At 35.4% G+C, this 15,853-nt stretch overlaps 2 protein-coding genes across 5 annotated transcripts; one reads left to right on the top strand and one right to left on the bottom strand.

Moving 5' to 3' along the window:
- Positions 1-252: 252 nt before the first annotated feature.
- LOC107943402 (BTB/POZ domain-containing protein NPY2) lies at positions 253-5,340 on the top strand. Of its 3 annotated transcripts, none has more exons than XM_041110086.1 (5): positions 390-771; positions 1,237-1,996; positions 3,023-3,092; positions 3,238-4,410; positions 4,561-5,340. In XM_041110086.1, the coding sequence occupies exons 2-5, from the start codon at positions 1,935-1,937 to the stop codon at positions 5,128-5,130; spliced, it is 1,875 nt and encodes a 624-aa protein (XP_040966020.1). In that variant the 5' UTR covers positions 390-771; positions 1,237-1,934; the 3' UTR covers positions 5,131-5,340. The 3 variants fall into 3 exon arrangements, with proteins under 3 accessions (XP_016732644.2, XP_040966020.1, XP_040966019.1); XM_041110085.1 differs by having other exon boundaries at positions 390-856; XM_016877155.2 differs by having other exon boundaries at positions 253-1,996.
- A 1,851-nt stretch (positions 5,341-7,191) lies between these two features.
- On the bottom strand, positions 7,192-13,048 carry LOC121225682 (QWRF motif-containing protein 2). Of its 2 annotated transcripts, none has more exons than XM_041110084.1 (6): positions 11,254-13,048; positions 9,629-9,748; positions 8,698-8,814; positions 8,483-8,572; positions 7,717-7,827; positions 7,192-7,638 (listed from the first exon to the last, which is right to left on the bottom strand). In XM_041110084.1, exons 1-6 carry the CDS (start codon positions 12,724-12,726, stop codon positions 7,558-7,560), a joined length of 1,992 nt encoding a protein of 663 aa, XP_040966018.1. In that variant the 5' UTR covers positions 12,727-13,048; the 3' UTR covers positions 7,192-7,557. The 2 variants fall into 2 exon arrangements, with proteins under 2 accessions (XP_040966018.1, XP_040966017.1); XM_041110083.1 differs by having other exon boundaries at positions 7,717-7,824; positions 11,254-13,047.
- Positions 13,049-15,853: the final 2,805 nt, after the last annotated feature.

Here is a 15,853-nt window from a genome sequence, read left to right as displayed (position 1 = left end):
CCGGATCGAATTTAAAATGAACTTAGGCCTGTTCCGAACTTGACCGGGATCGTGAACTGCTCTCGGCTAAATCTAAAATCATATAACATTGAAACAAGAATAAACTGTTTGATTTGTTGTCGACATTGAGAATATTCCAATAAACTCACCCAACTAGAAAACCAAAATAGAAGGGAAAAAGAATTTCTTTACCCTCACTGTACAGTCATGATTTCACCACCATGAAAGGATCAATGTAACTTGATTTTGGACAGAGACATTGTTTTTTCTTTTTCCTTGTCATTTTCATTTGTTATGGTAAGAAAATCATGAAATTCCAATAAAAACTCTCCATCATTATTATTATCATCATTACTTTCTGAGGAAACAGTTGTTGAATACAGCAAAAGGCGGAGAATGAAAGGTTAATTAGGATACAAGTAAAGAGAAGGCATTTAGTAAAAAAGAAGGTGGCAAAGCAAGAAAGCCGCGTTGTCAGCCTTTGGCGTGCTTAACTCAGCTTATATGTCGACTGTTTTAATGCTTATACCCCTTTTTCTCCCAATAACCCAATGAAGCTAAATCTACTTTCTTCACCAATCTTCATAAAAGAGGAAAAAAAAAATACCCAAAGCATCAAAGTTAAAGTTTTTGTTTCTTGGTTTGTGTAATTGAAGGGAAAAGTTATAGTATTTGCCACTACACATAAAACCCAGATAAAAAAAACATTTGCCAACAAGTTTTGGTTTTTTGTCTAAAACTGATGGGTACTTGAAAGTTTGGTTTTTATTGGTGGGTTTATTGTGTAAATTTGGTTACTTCTTTTTTTTTAGAGTTTTGCTACTTAATTCTCCTCAATGATGGTGTAAATTTCTTGGTAATTTCTGCATTTGTTTTTTCATTCTGAAAAATCTTTTTGATTGCGGGCATTTTCCCGGTTTCCCATGCTGTAAAATCTGATCTTGAATGTTGGAATTTTGATATTTTTTATTAGATTTTTGTGATTATATATATTCTGGTAGATTCCTCAGATTTCAGTTCCAATTTGTGAATGATATTGTTGTTAATTTGTTGGTTAGTTGATGTTTGATTGTTCATTACTATATTACTTTTATAATCTTTTTGTTATCCTTTTTCATTGATTCCCCATTCTTTGAATAAAAAATAAAATAAAATAAATAAAGATAGAGAGATGCTTGTTGTCTACCGTTTTGGTGGTTTCTTCAACTGATTCCAAGATGCTGTTTTCCATTGCAGGATTTCAGACTTCAACGGTAAAAGCAATATATATATACACATGTATGTATGGATGGATGGATGGATGGATGGATGGATGGATATAGATATTTGATTTGTACATGCCAAGTTTGGAACTTGAAGCTTTAAAGGACCTTAAAAGGTCTTGGTGATATGAATCTTTTATATGCTTTAAAAAATTAGTGTGTGGGGGAGTACAGGTGAAGTCAGATTGGTGCTTGTGATAGTCTCTGGTTTTGGGCATTATTTTAGTGTAAAGAGTCTGTTGTTTATGTCCCCTAAGCTGACCGAGTTCGCCCGCACTCGGTGGGCTTTGCCATCAACATAGGAAACAACAACCTCTTCCATGCCTCTCTTGCCATTCAAGAGAACCTTTTCTTAAATTGTTACTCAGAAAAAACCCCATCGTATTCAGACCCTCCCTGCCTCGATTGCTGTTGAGATTCCGTCATATGCTTTCGCAGCATATATCCCTTTCCTTTCCCTTAGTTCTTTAGTCTCATTGAACCACAGAAATCTGTTTGAATTCAGAAAACTCGGTCCTCACAGTTGGGAGTATCGGTTACCAGTTTTGGCAACTTTTCCTCGAGTTGGTGTTATGTTCCATTGGTATTTGATTTTCTTGTGATCTGATCAAGTAGCTGAGAGTATAGTTTTTGAGGTTTGCAGAGGGGAAGGGGTTCTTTTTGTGTGTCAATATGAAGTTCATGAAGCTTGGATCGAAGCCAGATACGTTTCAGAGTGATGGGAACAATGCGAGGTGAGATCTCTTGGAACCTTATTCACAATTTATCATTTGTTGAGAAAAATAAAACTATGTCCACATAGTTCAATCCATTCTTTCACCATCAAGTGATTATCTCTTGCCTTCATTTGTTCATTTCAATTGCATACTCCGAACTCCGGTAACGTTGCCTCTTTGGTTTATGCGTAAACTAGGAATCTTTTCGTGGCTATGTGAAATTGTGGTCCTTTTTTCTAAATGACCATTTGTGGTATACCATAGAATGGTTTATGTGATTTGCAGCTTTTATAGGCCATTGATTTTGTTACGTTCCTCTTAGCGCCGCATACTTTGCTGCTCGTGAGTTAAGACTGACTAATCTTCTTTCGTTTTGACTTTTGATCTATCCTTTTCTTTTTTCTGGTTAAATCTTATATGGTTCCTTGTGTGCGTGGCACAAATATTAACAATTTCAAATTCACGATCCTTGAGATCCAATAATAGGTAGCTCGAACTTCTGCTTATGAAGATAGTGGGAATCCTCCTCTTTTCGATTCTTTATAACCATATTCTTTCCTATCGCCGTGTATGAGTTCAACCCTGAATTTGTTAAAGTGATAACAACCTCGGGAATGTAGGATGAGGTCCAAAGATAACTTAATCCCAACATCCAGTTAAAATTTGACTGAAATTTCACCTTTTAAGTGCACTGATCTTGCCAAGAAGAAATTTGAACTAGATTTCTCGATGTACTATTTTGACTGCGGTAATGAATTGACATTACTTATACTACTAGTTTCCTTAGCTATTTGTTACATGTTCTACAGCTGTAGATCGGCTCCTTAAAACCGTCATTAGTTAAATACATCTCGTAACTTGTCACCTTGTGGCCTATACATCACAGCAACGCAGATATAACGTGTATTCATTTCGTTAATGTAATTCACTTATTCTTAAATAGATAACTGTACCATGGACCGGTGTTTGATATAATGTTGCCTTTGTCCGACCTGTGTGAATTTTTCGAAGTTCTGATGTTTTAAGCTTATATCTGCATGTCAGGTACGTGGCAAGTGAGCTGGCAACTGACATCACTGTCACTGTAGGGGATGTTAAGTTTTATCTGCACAAGGTAAGCATTTTCTTCCGGTTTTCATGAATTTCCGTCTATGGTCGAGCATTCTCTTCAAGCGTAATGTCCTTACTAGAATGCTTTCCATATTTCCATTGTATCTTACATGCAATCCGAACTTATATCTTTGTGAACGTATATGCAGTTTCCTCTTCTGTCGAAAAGTGCATACTTACAAAAGTTGGCTGCAAGTGGTAATGAAGAAAACAATGATGAAATTCAGATTTCTGACATTCCCGGAGGCCCAGTTGCCTTTGAGATATGTGCCAAATTTTGTTACGGCATGACTGTCACCCTCAATGCTTTCAATGTTGTCGCTGCTAGATGTGCAGCTGAGTACTTAGGAATGCATGAGACCATCGAAAAAGGGAACCTAATTTACAAGATCGATGTCTTCCTCAACTCCAGCATCTTCCATAGCTGGAAGGATTCGATCATTGTTCTTCAGACCACGAAATCTATGTTACCATTATCCGAGGAATTGAAGGTGGTTGGTCTCTGCATCGATGCTATAGCTACCAAGGCTTGCATTGATGTTTCCAAGGTTGATTGGTCCTACACTTATAACCGGAGGAAGGTCCCAGAGGAAAATGGAAATGATCTGAACTGTAATGGTTTCAGAAACCGACCTGTGCCAAAGGATTGGTGGGTTGAGGATTTGTGTGAACTTGAAATTGATCTATATAAGCGTGTCATAATGAATATTAAAACCAAAGGAATACTATCTCATGAAGTGATTGGAGAAGCTTTGAAAGCTTATTCTTACAGAAGGTTGCCTGGTTTCAGTAAGGGCGTGATCCGTTCCGGGGATGTCATAAAGTATAGATCAACAGTTGATGCTATTGTCTGGCTGTTGCCTGCTGAGAAAGGAAGTGTATCTTGTAGTTTCTTGCTGAAGTTATTGAAAGCAGCCATCATTGTTGACTTGGGAGAAATGGCCCAGGAGCAGCTCGTGAGGCGAATAGGGCAGCAACTTGAGGAGGCTTCCGTAAATGATCTTTCAATACGAGCTGCAGACGGGGAAGATGTAGTGTATGATGTTGATACGGTACAGAAAATAGTGAAAGAGTTTCTGATGCAAGATCAGAATGCTGAATTCGAGTCGGAAGACAACGAGGTCCAGGAAATACGAAGACCTGGAATCCTAACCGATGCTTCCAAGCTGATGGTGGCAAAATTGATCGATGCATATCTTGCTGAAATTGCAAAGGATCCCAACTTACCCATGTCGAAGTTTGTAGACCTAGCTGAACTGGTGTCTTGCATCTCTCGGCCTTCTCACGATGGGCTTTACCGAGCCATTGACATGTACCTTAAGGTGAGAATCTTGCCAAACTCTATTTTTGTCGATGTACTTACAAATTGTTATTACATTATACTTGAACCAATACCATCAACTTTTTGACGGTTATTATTATGAAGGCAAAACTGATTCTGTTGACTTAAAATCCACTCGGCTTCAATGCAGGAGCACCCAGGGATCAGCAAGAGTGAGAGGAAAAGAATATGCAAATTAATGGATTGCAAGAAACTATCAGTTGATGCATGTATGCACGCTGTGCAAAATGAGAGACTCCCATTGCGTGTCGTTGTGCAGGTTCTGTTTTTCGAGCAGGTAAGGGCTACTGCTTCATCAGGAAGTAGCACTCCTGACTTGCCTAGAGGCCTGAAGGATCTAAATATTGGATCTCATGGGAGCTCAAGGTCAGCAGCAACCCACCCGGAGGAAGATTGGGATGCAGTGGCCACAGCCGAGGAACTCAAGGCCCTGAAAGGCGAAATAGCTGCCTTGAGGATGAGCAACGGCATTGGAGGGAGTGAGAGAAACGGCGGAGATAGTAGGAACAGCGTCGACAAAGTTGCCATTAGTAAAATGAAAGGTTTATTGAAATCCAAGAGGATATTTTCAAAGATATGGTCAAGCAAAGGAGCCCAAGGTGAAAACAGCGGTTCGGATTCATCAGAAAGTCTCGGTTCGGCCAATCCTGAAGAAGCCAAATCAACACCATCCAGAAATAGAAGGCATTCGGTTTCTTAAAGTAGAAATGAAAGGAAAAAAACATAGTAGCTGCCTTTTTTTTGGTGGGTTTTTTTGGGGGGGCATTTTACTAAAATTGAAAACTAGTTTTATGTTAATTTTAGCAAAAATGAAAGCATATATAGTCATGAACTGAAACTATGATGAAAAACATTACAGAACTTTTGAGGGTCATTCATGCAAGTTGCTTCAATGCTCTCCTTTATTTAATTTATATGTTTAACTCTCCATTTTGAAGGCTTATATATTGACTAAATATGGAGCTTCAAATCTATTAGATGCCATCTCTCACAAATGTTTGAGGTTCTAAGTAGATCAAGAGACAATAATAAAAATTTACCTTAATTCATTGGGACGATCGGGATTTTCTAAATTTAAGTATGTCCGCTCTTAAATGAGAAAGAGACTACAACAACTATTCCAAATTGGATAAACCAAACCAAATGACATTAATTTAGAAAAATTGCTAACAGAGTATGTCGGGTTTTTTACAGAAATATTATAAAATAAAAATAAAAAATAACCAAAATGTTATAACTTTTTTTTATTTACCAAAAAATATATATATTTTTTATTTACCAAAATATATAAAAAAAACAAACAAAAAAAAACCTGACACCAGCCTGATCAAGCCAATTAAATTGGCGGCACCAAAGGTGCCAAATAAATTGGCGGCACCAATGGTGCCAAAGTCATTGGCGGCTCCATGGTGCCAAAGGAAAAAAAAGTGTGTAATTGTTTTTTAAGTCCTCCTTATTTATTATTTTCTTTTTATTCCCCTTCAACTCATTTTTTTATTTAATAACTCTATTTTAATTTAATAAACTATTCTCATTTAATAACTCTATTTTAATTTAATAAAATATTAAGTAATACTTAATTTTTTAAATTAAAATAGAGTTATTAAATGAGAGAATTCTAATTAAGTGACCATCTGCAGTTTCAAAGACCTGACATGCAAATTTACCATTTTGAATTTTGAAAGTGAATTGCTGCTGCTTGCGCACTAAAATTGAAATGTGGCTAATTGCCTTCTAAGCCCTCTTTATTTATTATTTTCTTTTTATTCCCCTTCAACTCAATTTTTTATTTAATAACTCTATTTTAATTTAAAAAATTAAGTATTACTCAATTTGGCACCTTTGGTGCCGCCAATTTAATTGGCCTGATCAGGCTGGTGTTAGATTTTTTTTTTGTTTGTTTATTTTTTTTGATATATTTTGGTAAATAAAATATTTTTTTTTTTTGGTAAATAAAAAAAGTTATAATATTTTAGTTTTTTTTTATAATATTTTTGTAAAAAACTCGAGTATGTCAAACCAAATATTCCAATACAAATATTTGCTTCGACTCCGTAACTTTCGGTAAAGTATTGTTGCCTAATTAAGCCACCTTCCTATATATTCATTCCCTGGAAGGGGCACTCAAAAAAATGGGGGATCCTTCACCCTCTAAGGCTGTATTTGTGTGTTCAACACCAACTTAAGGCCCATGTTCTTTTACATTGTATTTGTACCATCGTAGGTGTCTCTTTTACCCCCATTTTGGCATTGCATGACTGAAGCCGAAGAAAAAGTTTAAAACCAATGGTCCTGGTAAGGAATCCCTTTTGACATTTAAATAAAATTAATTGGCATATTTTAAATGATTAGGCAAGCACCAACATTCAAGTCTCTCATCAACGATCTCATATGATGGATAATCTGTAAATACGACTTTCACTCTTCTATAAACTTACTGGTGACATGCCCTGACTTAGATTGAGATAAGCCTATCAGTAGGAAAACAAAACAAATACCAGCATCACTGAAACACTAATATGGTATTTGCTTCATCCTATATACAGAATTTGCCCCAATGTAACAAATCTTGAATGGAAAATTTTAGCCCCCTCCACCATCTTGAATGGGGTATATATATAGCTGTTTGATCAACAAGGCTTAACCGATTCGAATAGGAAACACAATTCGTTTCCATGCACTCAAATCATGCACCACAACATCAATGCGTATGCAATGCAGTTCAATTAAGTTTTTGAGACAACGGAAAAAGACAGTATAATTTAACAAGCATCAACAAGATCATGCTTAGATGATTAATTAGTGTAGGCCAAGAAATACATAATAATAGGTTATCAGATGAACTTACATATTTATATATACAATGCTTTCTTTTACCTAAAAAAAAGAGGGGGAAAAAAACCAAAAAATCAGGGGGTTTTGTGTACAGAAATGAGAACTCAGTTGAGAGGAAAAGCCACTTGATCATGAAAGATAATAACTGGTTCTGGAACTGCTAAAATGAGAAGCCAAACCAAGATATATTCAGACTGCTGTGATTTTGCTTGGTGCAGCCTTCACCTAATGTAAGAACACGAGCTCGGGTGTAATGTTAGCGTTAAGGGTGAGTTGTCAAATAAGATCAGTTCTACACACGTGTGGTCAGGTTGTTGGTCGTGGGTACTCGATTTAGTTGTATTATATGTGACCTCAAACTACAGTCCTTAACCTGTTGAAAAGACTTAGCCACATGAGCAGATGAAAGCTGAGAAAAGCTTGGAACATAAAACAAAAACACCATATTTACCTGAATGGCTGCTAACGAGGACAAAAAATCCTTACAATGTTCAAGCAAAACTGTTTCCTTTGCAGCCAAGCTCGCAAGTTCAGCCACCAAAGAATTCATTTCCTCCACCTGCTAGGGGCAAATGAGACATAGATAATTAGGGTAGATTTGCCCTTTTCAAAGAGCAAGTTCAGGACAAACACAAATAATTTGTTTATTAATGGAAATTACTAAATATCTCAGGATCGGCAGTAATAGTCCCTTGTGACAAAAATGTCTGATCCAAGTTTTAGATGGAAAAAGCAAGGCAAAGAATACAATCAGCTGCAAGGGTTTTTTCCACTAACTATTCCTATTTAGCATTACCTTTCAGTAAGCAGTTTTCTTCTCTTTCCCATGAAAGAAGCCTCCAAAATGGAGAGCGCACTGCTTGTAAAGCGCACTGACAGATGGTAATATATATTTCCATTGCCTATCTAACCTCGAGACTCACTTAAGGTTGAGTCCTATAATCTCTCATTTCAGAGAACCTACCTAATGTGAATGAAGAGCCTTCTCCGGCAGCTATAATCAGTTTATCTAATGTCAATGAAAAGCTTGCTATAGAGCTTATTTTTTTCATCTGATGTCAACGAAAAGCTCGCTATAGAGTTATTACGAAGTCTTCACAAGATACAATTGGTTTGTAAAGAACTCAACGATTACAAATAATTACCACAAAAAAAAACAACTCAATGGTCTTTATTTTGGAAAACTAATCCCACAAGATTGAATTAATGAATTTCACCTTTGATGACAATGAGCATATTGAAGATGCCATTGCCTGCATCATCTCAACTGCTGAACTGATAGCATCCTTCAGATTTTGGATGTCTGCCTATTATGAGAGAACAGAGAAAGGGAAGAGAAACAAACTATTTTAAACTACATTAATACTCATTAATCGAATCATTGACGCATCGTATGTGGAAAATAGGGGAAAAGAGAAAGGAAGAAACTTACTGTTGCTTTTCCAACAATTGGAAGCCGAAGAGTACTAGCCTTTAAAGCTTCAGTTGCTCCTAGCAAAGAGCTAGAGTGGTCTCTCTCCAGGAGGGCCCATGCTTCTAAATGAGCTATCTACACTCACCAATTATTAAAAAAATTTAGTCATGAAGTGTGCTCATGCTATAAAAGCCAGCATCTTGTAACTGAGAATGTAAAGGATAGGTCTGTTCTAACTAGCATGCAGTAAGAAGTGAAGTTCAAAGTATCAAATCACCAACCGCCTTTTTTCTTTCAGGAATGAAATACAACAGTACAAAAGTTTTCTCTTCTCGACTTTCCTTGGGTTCTTATTTGCTCATTTTCTTTCTGACTTCCTTTTAACTCCAGAAGGTGCACGGAGTTTGCAATAAATCAAACATTGACCATTCTCCACAGCAGACAAGAACAGTACATCTAGTTTTCCATTTTTTGGTGTTTTATGTCTTAATTAGCACCAATTTTTAAGCACCTACTCATTTTAATGATGCAAGTGGATTCTGACTACTTCCAAGCAGGTATCTAAGCAGATTATTAATTATTAAAAGCCAGGCAGCCCCGTTACCATTGCAAGAAACTAAAGAATTCCTCATTATAAGACCAGGTCCTAGTTTGATGGTTTCATTCTCATCATACTAATTCCTAACAATGTTGTCTATGAAAGCATGGATATGATTTAATAAATTCGAAGCTAAAACCATGATCAGATAGTTGAAAACAGTTGTCTATGAACGAGTTTGATGATTTCATTCTCATCATATTAATTCCTAACAATGTTGTCTATGAAAGCATGGCTATGAATTGATAAATACGAAGTTAAAACCATGATCAGATAGTTGAAAACAGTTGTATGAACGAGTTACAAGGATTTGGTTCAATACTTTGAGAAACTTGAAGTTTTGAATCTTACTTGTCTTTTCAGGATGGAAGTGAATTTCAACTTTTGCCTAAGCAGCAGCAACTTTACTCTCTTGAGGGTCACAGAATGCCGCAGTTCTGATGTTGTTACCCATGCATTCCACAGATTTTTCTGATACAAAAGAAGGAACATTAGAACCAGACTTCGACTATCAAGTTAAACCTCAACTCACGATTATTATTTTCTTTTTTAGATCAAACTGATAATCACACCAATCAGTTCATAAAATTTCAGTTTATCATATAGCAAAACCCAGCAGACCAATTTTGACCCAACATTGATCGCTGTTACCAGAGAAGTGATGACATCCTGAAGAATATTAGAAGCGGGGCTCTAGTTCTATTCTACCAGTTAATCTTTGAATAGGCCTTTTTAACCGATATAAAGTCAGCATCATTCACTTATCTCTTGCCAAGAACAGATTAAGAGCACCATGTCCAATTTACAACAGACACTAATGGAACCCAAAAACATCCAAATAATTCCTCGCCAGGCATAACTTTAATTTTGCCTTTTTCCAACAAGTCCACTACACATTCCACTAAGCAAATTTACAACAGTATATACATATATAGATGGAATATATATATAGAGAGAGAGAGAGAGATGGAAAGAGCTTGAAAATCTCTTTATAAGATCAGAATTAAGACTAGATTGACACACAAGATCAGCCACAATTCATCTACTTTGACATCACATATCAAATTCATACAGTTTTATGATCATTTACTACTAAACACTCACTCCATGTTGACCCCATATACCAACTGAAATACTCAGAATAGGTTTTCAGTTCTTTCAGATAATTAACCTTTCTTTGCCTCTAAACTTAAAGAAACAAGGACCATTGGGGAAGCGACACAATGACAATAAGGCCAGAGTAAAAATAATTATTGGAATCCAACCTAATGACTATGCAATGTCCATTATGGACGATGGAAACTTCCCAAAGAGCAACCTTATCTTACCCAATGTGATAAAATGTCTACATCTTCAGCCTCTCAGTAACAACAAGAATTCAAAATGTTACTCAGGGAAGTTTAAGCAATTATAGTTTATCAATTAATACTCTAGTAAAAGAATGGTATATGGGAAACGAAGCTGCTCAATAATATTAGTAAGTATGTATTTCTCAATGATTTTGCATCATCTTGAGCCAATAAGTACTGTGCCAAAGCTGCCTAGAGTACTAACTCTTACCTTCAGCATGGACCCAACTCACCAATCATCGATCACATCAAGGATTTTACTATTCAAAAGTATGACAATATATTGCCTTAAGATCCTTCTGTCACTAAATCTAATCTCTTAGCAAATATAAAAAGGACAACTGGCATGCTTTTCTCAGGAACTAAGGGTAATTCATGTAGCACATAAACAAATTATGTGATAACATATTGGAGAAGACTACAAGATACTCTCCAAAGGGTACCATAATGCAGGGACTGAGCTGCCACTTGCATTATTGGCAACCTTTGCCACAAACTAGTTGGGTTCAGCTTGTTTTCCAAACTAATACTGGCGAAATAAGTTTTAGAATTCATAAAATATATGAAAGCATACATGTACGTTGAACATATTAAGAGCAATGAGAAGGAAAGGGAGGATAACCATACCTCAGCGCTCAGTTTTTGCACTATGAAAGTTGCATCTGCCCTTGCATTTGCAAATCTCCATTGCAAGTAACCGTTATAAAAAAGCCTCAATGCATGAGCATCGAAAATTAGATCCTCTCCCTTCTTTCCTCTCCGAATATCAACGGAAAAGCTGAGAATTGAAGGGGTATTAACAGCATTCCCAATCATCTCTTTACCACCAACTGCATTTCTAACCCGACCAGGACTTAGTCCCCTCGATGGAGTTGGAGATGAAGCCGAAGATGTCCAAAGCTTACTAGGAGAAGCAGGTCTTATACAACCCCTAATAGGAGAAGCCACTGCACCATCACAAGAAACCCTTTTTGGTTGACTAAACTTAGCTGGTGAACCAATTCTAGAACCCGGGCTCGAAGACAAAGGTGAACCTGGGTCCTGCAACCGCCTTAACCGGCTATTAGTTTCCTGCCAAAACCTTGCAGACACAACAATATTACGGGGTCCATTCTTCCCTTTCAAATTCCCACTTCTTCCAGTTCCAGAATTGGTGCTCCCAGATGATATACTATCTGTATCAGATGCATTGAGTTCATTAGAAGCCTCAATTAAAGAATTGGAATCTGGGTTTAGCTTATTAGCTTCTTTTAACAACTCGGAGCTACCCAAATCCAAACTCAATCTACTACCATCAAAAGAAACCCTTTTGCTACTCTCATCAAGCATCATTGATTGTTGCAGTGACTTAGCCAGCACTGCCCCAGATCCAAAATCCTTCCTTTCACCACTATAATCAAAGCTCCTAGACAACAGGTTTGAACCCGAACCCGGACCGGAATTCCCTTTCCGGTTTCTGGCCGGCCAGAGTTGCTGATCCGCAGGCTTCGAGTTCTCCCCGTGATCTCTCACCGGAGTAGCTCTACGCCTTTCGGGTGTTGCTTTCCTTATCAGAGTAGAACCGACTTGAGCCTTAGCCTTACTGATCGGAAGCGAATAGGACTCGCCTTGAAACGAAACCGACAAACTTCGCGTTGAAGTAATCAACATCTTGGTAGCTGCTGACAATTCCGTGGAGCCATTAGCATTGCTATTTCCCGGCGGCAATTGACTCCCCGGCCGCCTCCGGTCGACGGATTGAGACCGTTTAGGAAGCGAAGACGACGTCGTACTAGCATTCGTTGAACGAGAAACAAGCGGGGAATGGAATCTCGCAGCTGCTTTGTTCCCCGTCGACATAGTATTAGTGGAACGAGATATAAGGGGCGAAGGAAATCTCGCCGTTGGTTTGGCCGCCGATGAAGTAGAAGAAGTGGAAGAAGACGATGAAGGAGAAGGAGACAAATACCTTGAAGAAACTTGTCGTCCTCTGGACTTTCTCGTAACAGTGGAGCCATTGTCTTTGAGAGGGGGCTTTTGATGGGTACTATTTGTTTCTTTCTGTGGTTCAACAGTGGGGCGTGAAGGAGTTGGTGGACGAGACAAGGCAGCCACCATCATCAGAGACTGCAAAGGAATCTACGTTGTTTTCCACATTGCCTTGAAAGAAACTTTCGTTAATGAGTCACCATTTCCATGGCTGAAAACCTGGGGGAAAAGAGGATTTTTAGGCGATTTTGAGGAGAATGGCGGTGAACACATAAAGGGTTTTTGAAGGATTCTCCATTTTAACTTCAACAATAGTTAACAGTTGTGAAACACACAGAGGTTTTTTCTGGGTTTCCAGAGAAGAGAAGGTTGGGTGTGGTGAGATTTGGGAGAATAACAGAGAAGAGAGGGAGAGAGATTCAGCTGGGGCTATTTTTGGCTTTGGGCTTTTATGAATCTTTTGTAAGATGTTAGGTTAATTAATTAAATTACCAAATTTCTTAGACTTTAATCTTTCTCTATAATGGTACATTATGGTGTAAATGATATGCAAATTCATTCACAAATGTCTTCTCATTTGATTATCTCATCATGGAGTTAGATTTTATATTTTGTTTTCTTTACCAAAGTAGTCCCTCTAGAATTCTATTTCTCCGGTTAAAAATTGGTATAAGGAATAACTAGATAATTACATATATATATATATATAAAATGATCAGTTTTTTATGTAGAATAGACAATATGCAATCAATTCCCATAACATGGGCCTCCTAGTTATTTGTTAAAATTATTGACATTTGATAAAGGATAAGGATGATAAAAGCACCATGGAGACCTTTGTATTAAAAGTCAAATTATATTTTGCCCTCTTTAGTAAAAAAATGGACAAATTAGGCATGTACATTATATCAAAGAACAAGTTGGTCATTCTATTAAAAAATTTTTCAATTTCTATTATTAAGTGATGGCGTATTACTATCTAGTTGCTTGAATTAATCCATCCATATCAACATGAGGTACACATAGCACGCCAAGTGTCACTGTCTAGATGCTCTATCAGCAGCGTCAGCACTTAACAAAAAAAGTAAATGAATTTTTAAATAAAAGACTAGTTTGCTCTTTGACCTAATGCACAAATACTAATTTGTTCGGTTTTTATAGAAAAGGGCAAAATATAATGAGAATCCTAATACAGTAGACTCCATAGTACTTTTACCCATAACAACGTCCTACAAGAGGATACAAGTTCGGTTTTTTTTAAATTATCCTACAACTTTAACTACAAACATACATCATCTTTCCAATTCAAATTTTTTTAAACTTATTTTTAATTTTTTGTTCATCTATCAACCAACAGAATACAAAAGATTAATTACTGGCTTGTTATATCTTGTGAAATAAAATATATATTTTTTAAAAAATACATTTTATATTAACATTTATATATTTAAATTAAAAAAAAACTATCACAAAATTTTCAAAATAAAATGAGAATAAAATCTTTACAACTAAGATTAATATCTTTTGCTACAATTCACAATCTCTCGATCTATTTTACGTTAAATTAAACTTTCATAAACCCTAAACCAATGATTAGGTTCAAATGTTTATTGAGATTAGATTGAGATCTAAGTTCCATATTTTGTAGGGAAGGAAAAAGGGTTTCAATATCAAATTTCATAATTCTATTTTATGTCATTCTATTTCAATTTATTACATTTTGATCCTCTTTCCTTATAAAACGTAAGATGTTTGTTCAATTCGGTAACCTTGTTAAACCTTATCATTAAATCGCTTACATAAAAATCAATAGTTCAACAATCTATATGTAATGAATTAAACATTTCCAATTCGACAATTTATATAAAACAAATAATGAAAATCAGCAATTTAAATTCATATTTTATCGATAATTAGATTAAGGGTAAACTATCAAAATAATCACTTTTGTTTGCCTCAGGTTACATTTTAGTCATTTATATTTGAAATGTTATGTGACACATTAAATCATCATTTCAAATGAAAATTTTAGATTAAATTATACAATTGGTCCCTATATTTTTTTCGTTTTGAGCAATTTAATTCTTTTTTTTATGTTCTTTTAACTTTATTTTTTTTCTTTATTTTCTGTTTTCTTTTGCTTCTTCCTATGTTTTCCTCCCTTCTCCATTTTTTTAAACGTAGTTTTTCTATGTAATCAAGGATATTTTGCTTTAACAAATAAAGAAATAAAAATAAAAAAATTAAAATGTTCAAAAAAATAAAAGTATAGGGACTAGTTTTAACAGATGGAAAACATAGAAAAACTATGTAAAAAGAAATGGAAAAGTGAGGAAAATAGAGGGAGTAGCAGAAGAGAATGAAAAATAAAGAAAAATAAAGTTAAAAAACATAAAAGAAAATATTAAATTGCTCAAAACAAAAAAAAAGTATAGTGACCAATTGTATAATTTAACCTAAAATTTTCGTTTGAAATGATTATTTAACGTGTCTAAAATATTACAACACGATAACGTAAGTGACTAAAACGTAACATTTCAAACATAAGTGGCTAAAATGTAATCTAAAACAAACAAAAGTGACTATTTTAGTAGTTTACCCTTAGATTAACTTCTTAAAGTTTTAAAGTGGGAATGTCAAAATTTTGACAAATTAAAGTATGAGGTTTAACTTCTTTAATAGAGTAAAAAGATATGAAATTCAATATCAAACAATATATATCTATAAACTTTCTCGAGAAACAAACAGCAAACAAGAATTATCAAAGACAGAGTACCTTAGAAAGAGGAGGGACATGAAAAAAGCTTCCAAGCAACAAAGAAGTTGATGGTATCAAATGAAAATTATTGCAAAAAAAACTCCAAATATATTATTATTGTTATTATGAAAAATTAAAGTCAGAAGACAAGAAAAATGGGTTGTGATTATTGGAAGCAAAGTTAAAACCCATTAAATTAAATTAAATTAAAAAATAAAATAAAAAAGATGGAAGGTCTATTTTCAATGTCTCTTAAAATCTCCATTTCCCTTGTTTTCAACGCATATTTGTATAAACCTCCAATTTCAACAGCTACCCATATACCCTTGAATTCTCAGCAGCACGAAGGATTATATGAAATATATATACATTAGTGTTAAAGGAAGTCTCGATTGGACTAACTTGAATGAAAGTGAAGAGTATAGGGTCTAATTTGTAATTGTTCCATTTTACTGAAAAATGACGTAAATGTAATTTTTTACATGAATAATCAATAATTAT

Source organism: Gossypium hirsutum, chromosome D13, assembly GCF_007990345.1.
Source record: "Gossypium hirsutum isolate 1008001.06 chromosome D13, Gossypium_hirsutum_v2.1, whole genome shotgun sequence".
NCBI lineage: Eukaryota > Viridiplantae > Streptophyta > Magnoliopsida > Malvales > Malvaceae > Gossypium > Gossypium hirsutum.
This window is presented reverse-complemented; position numbering and strand designations above follow the sequence as displayed.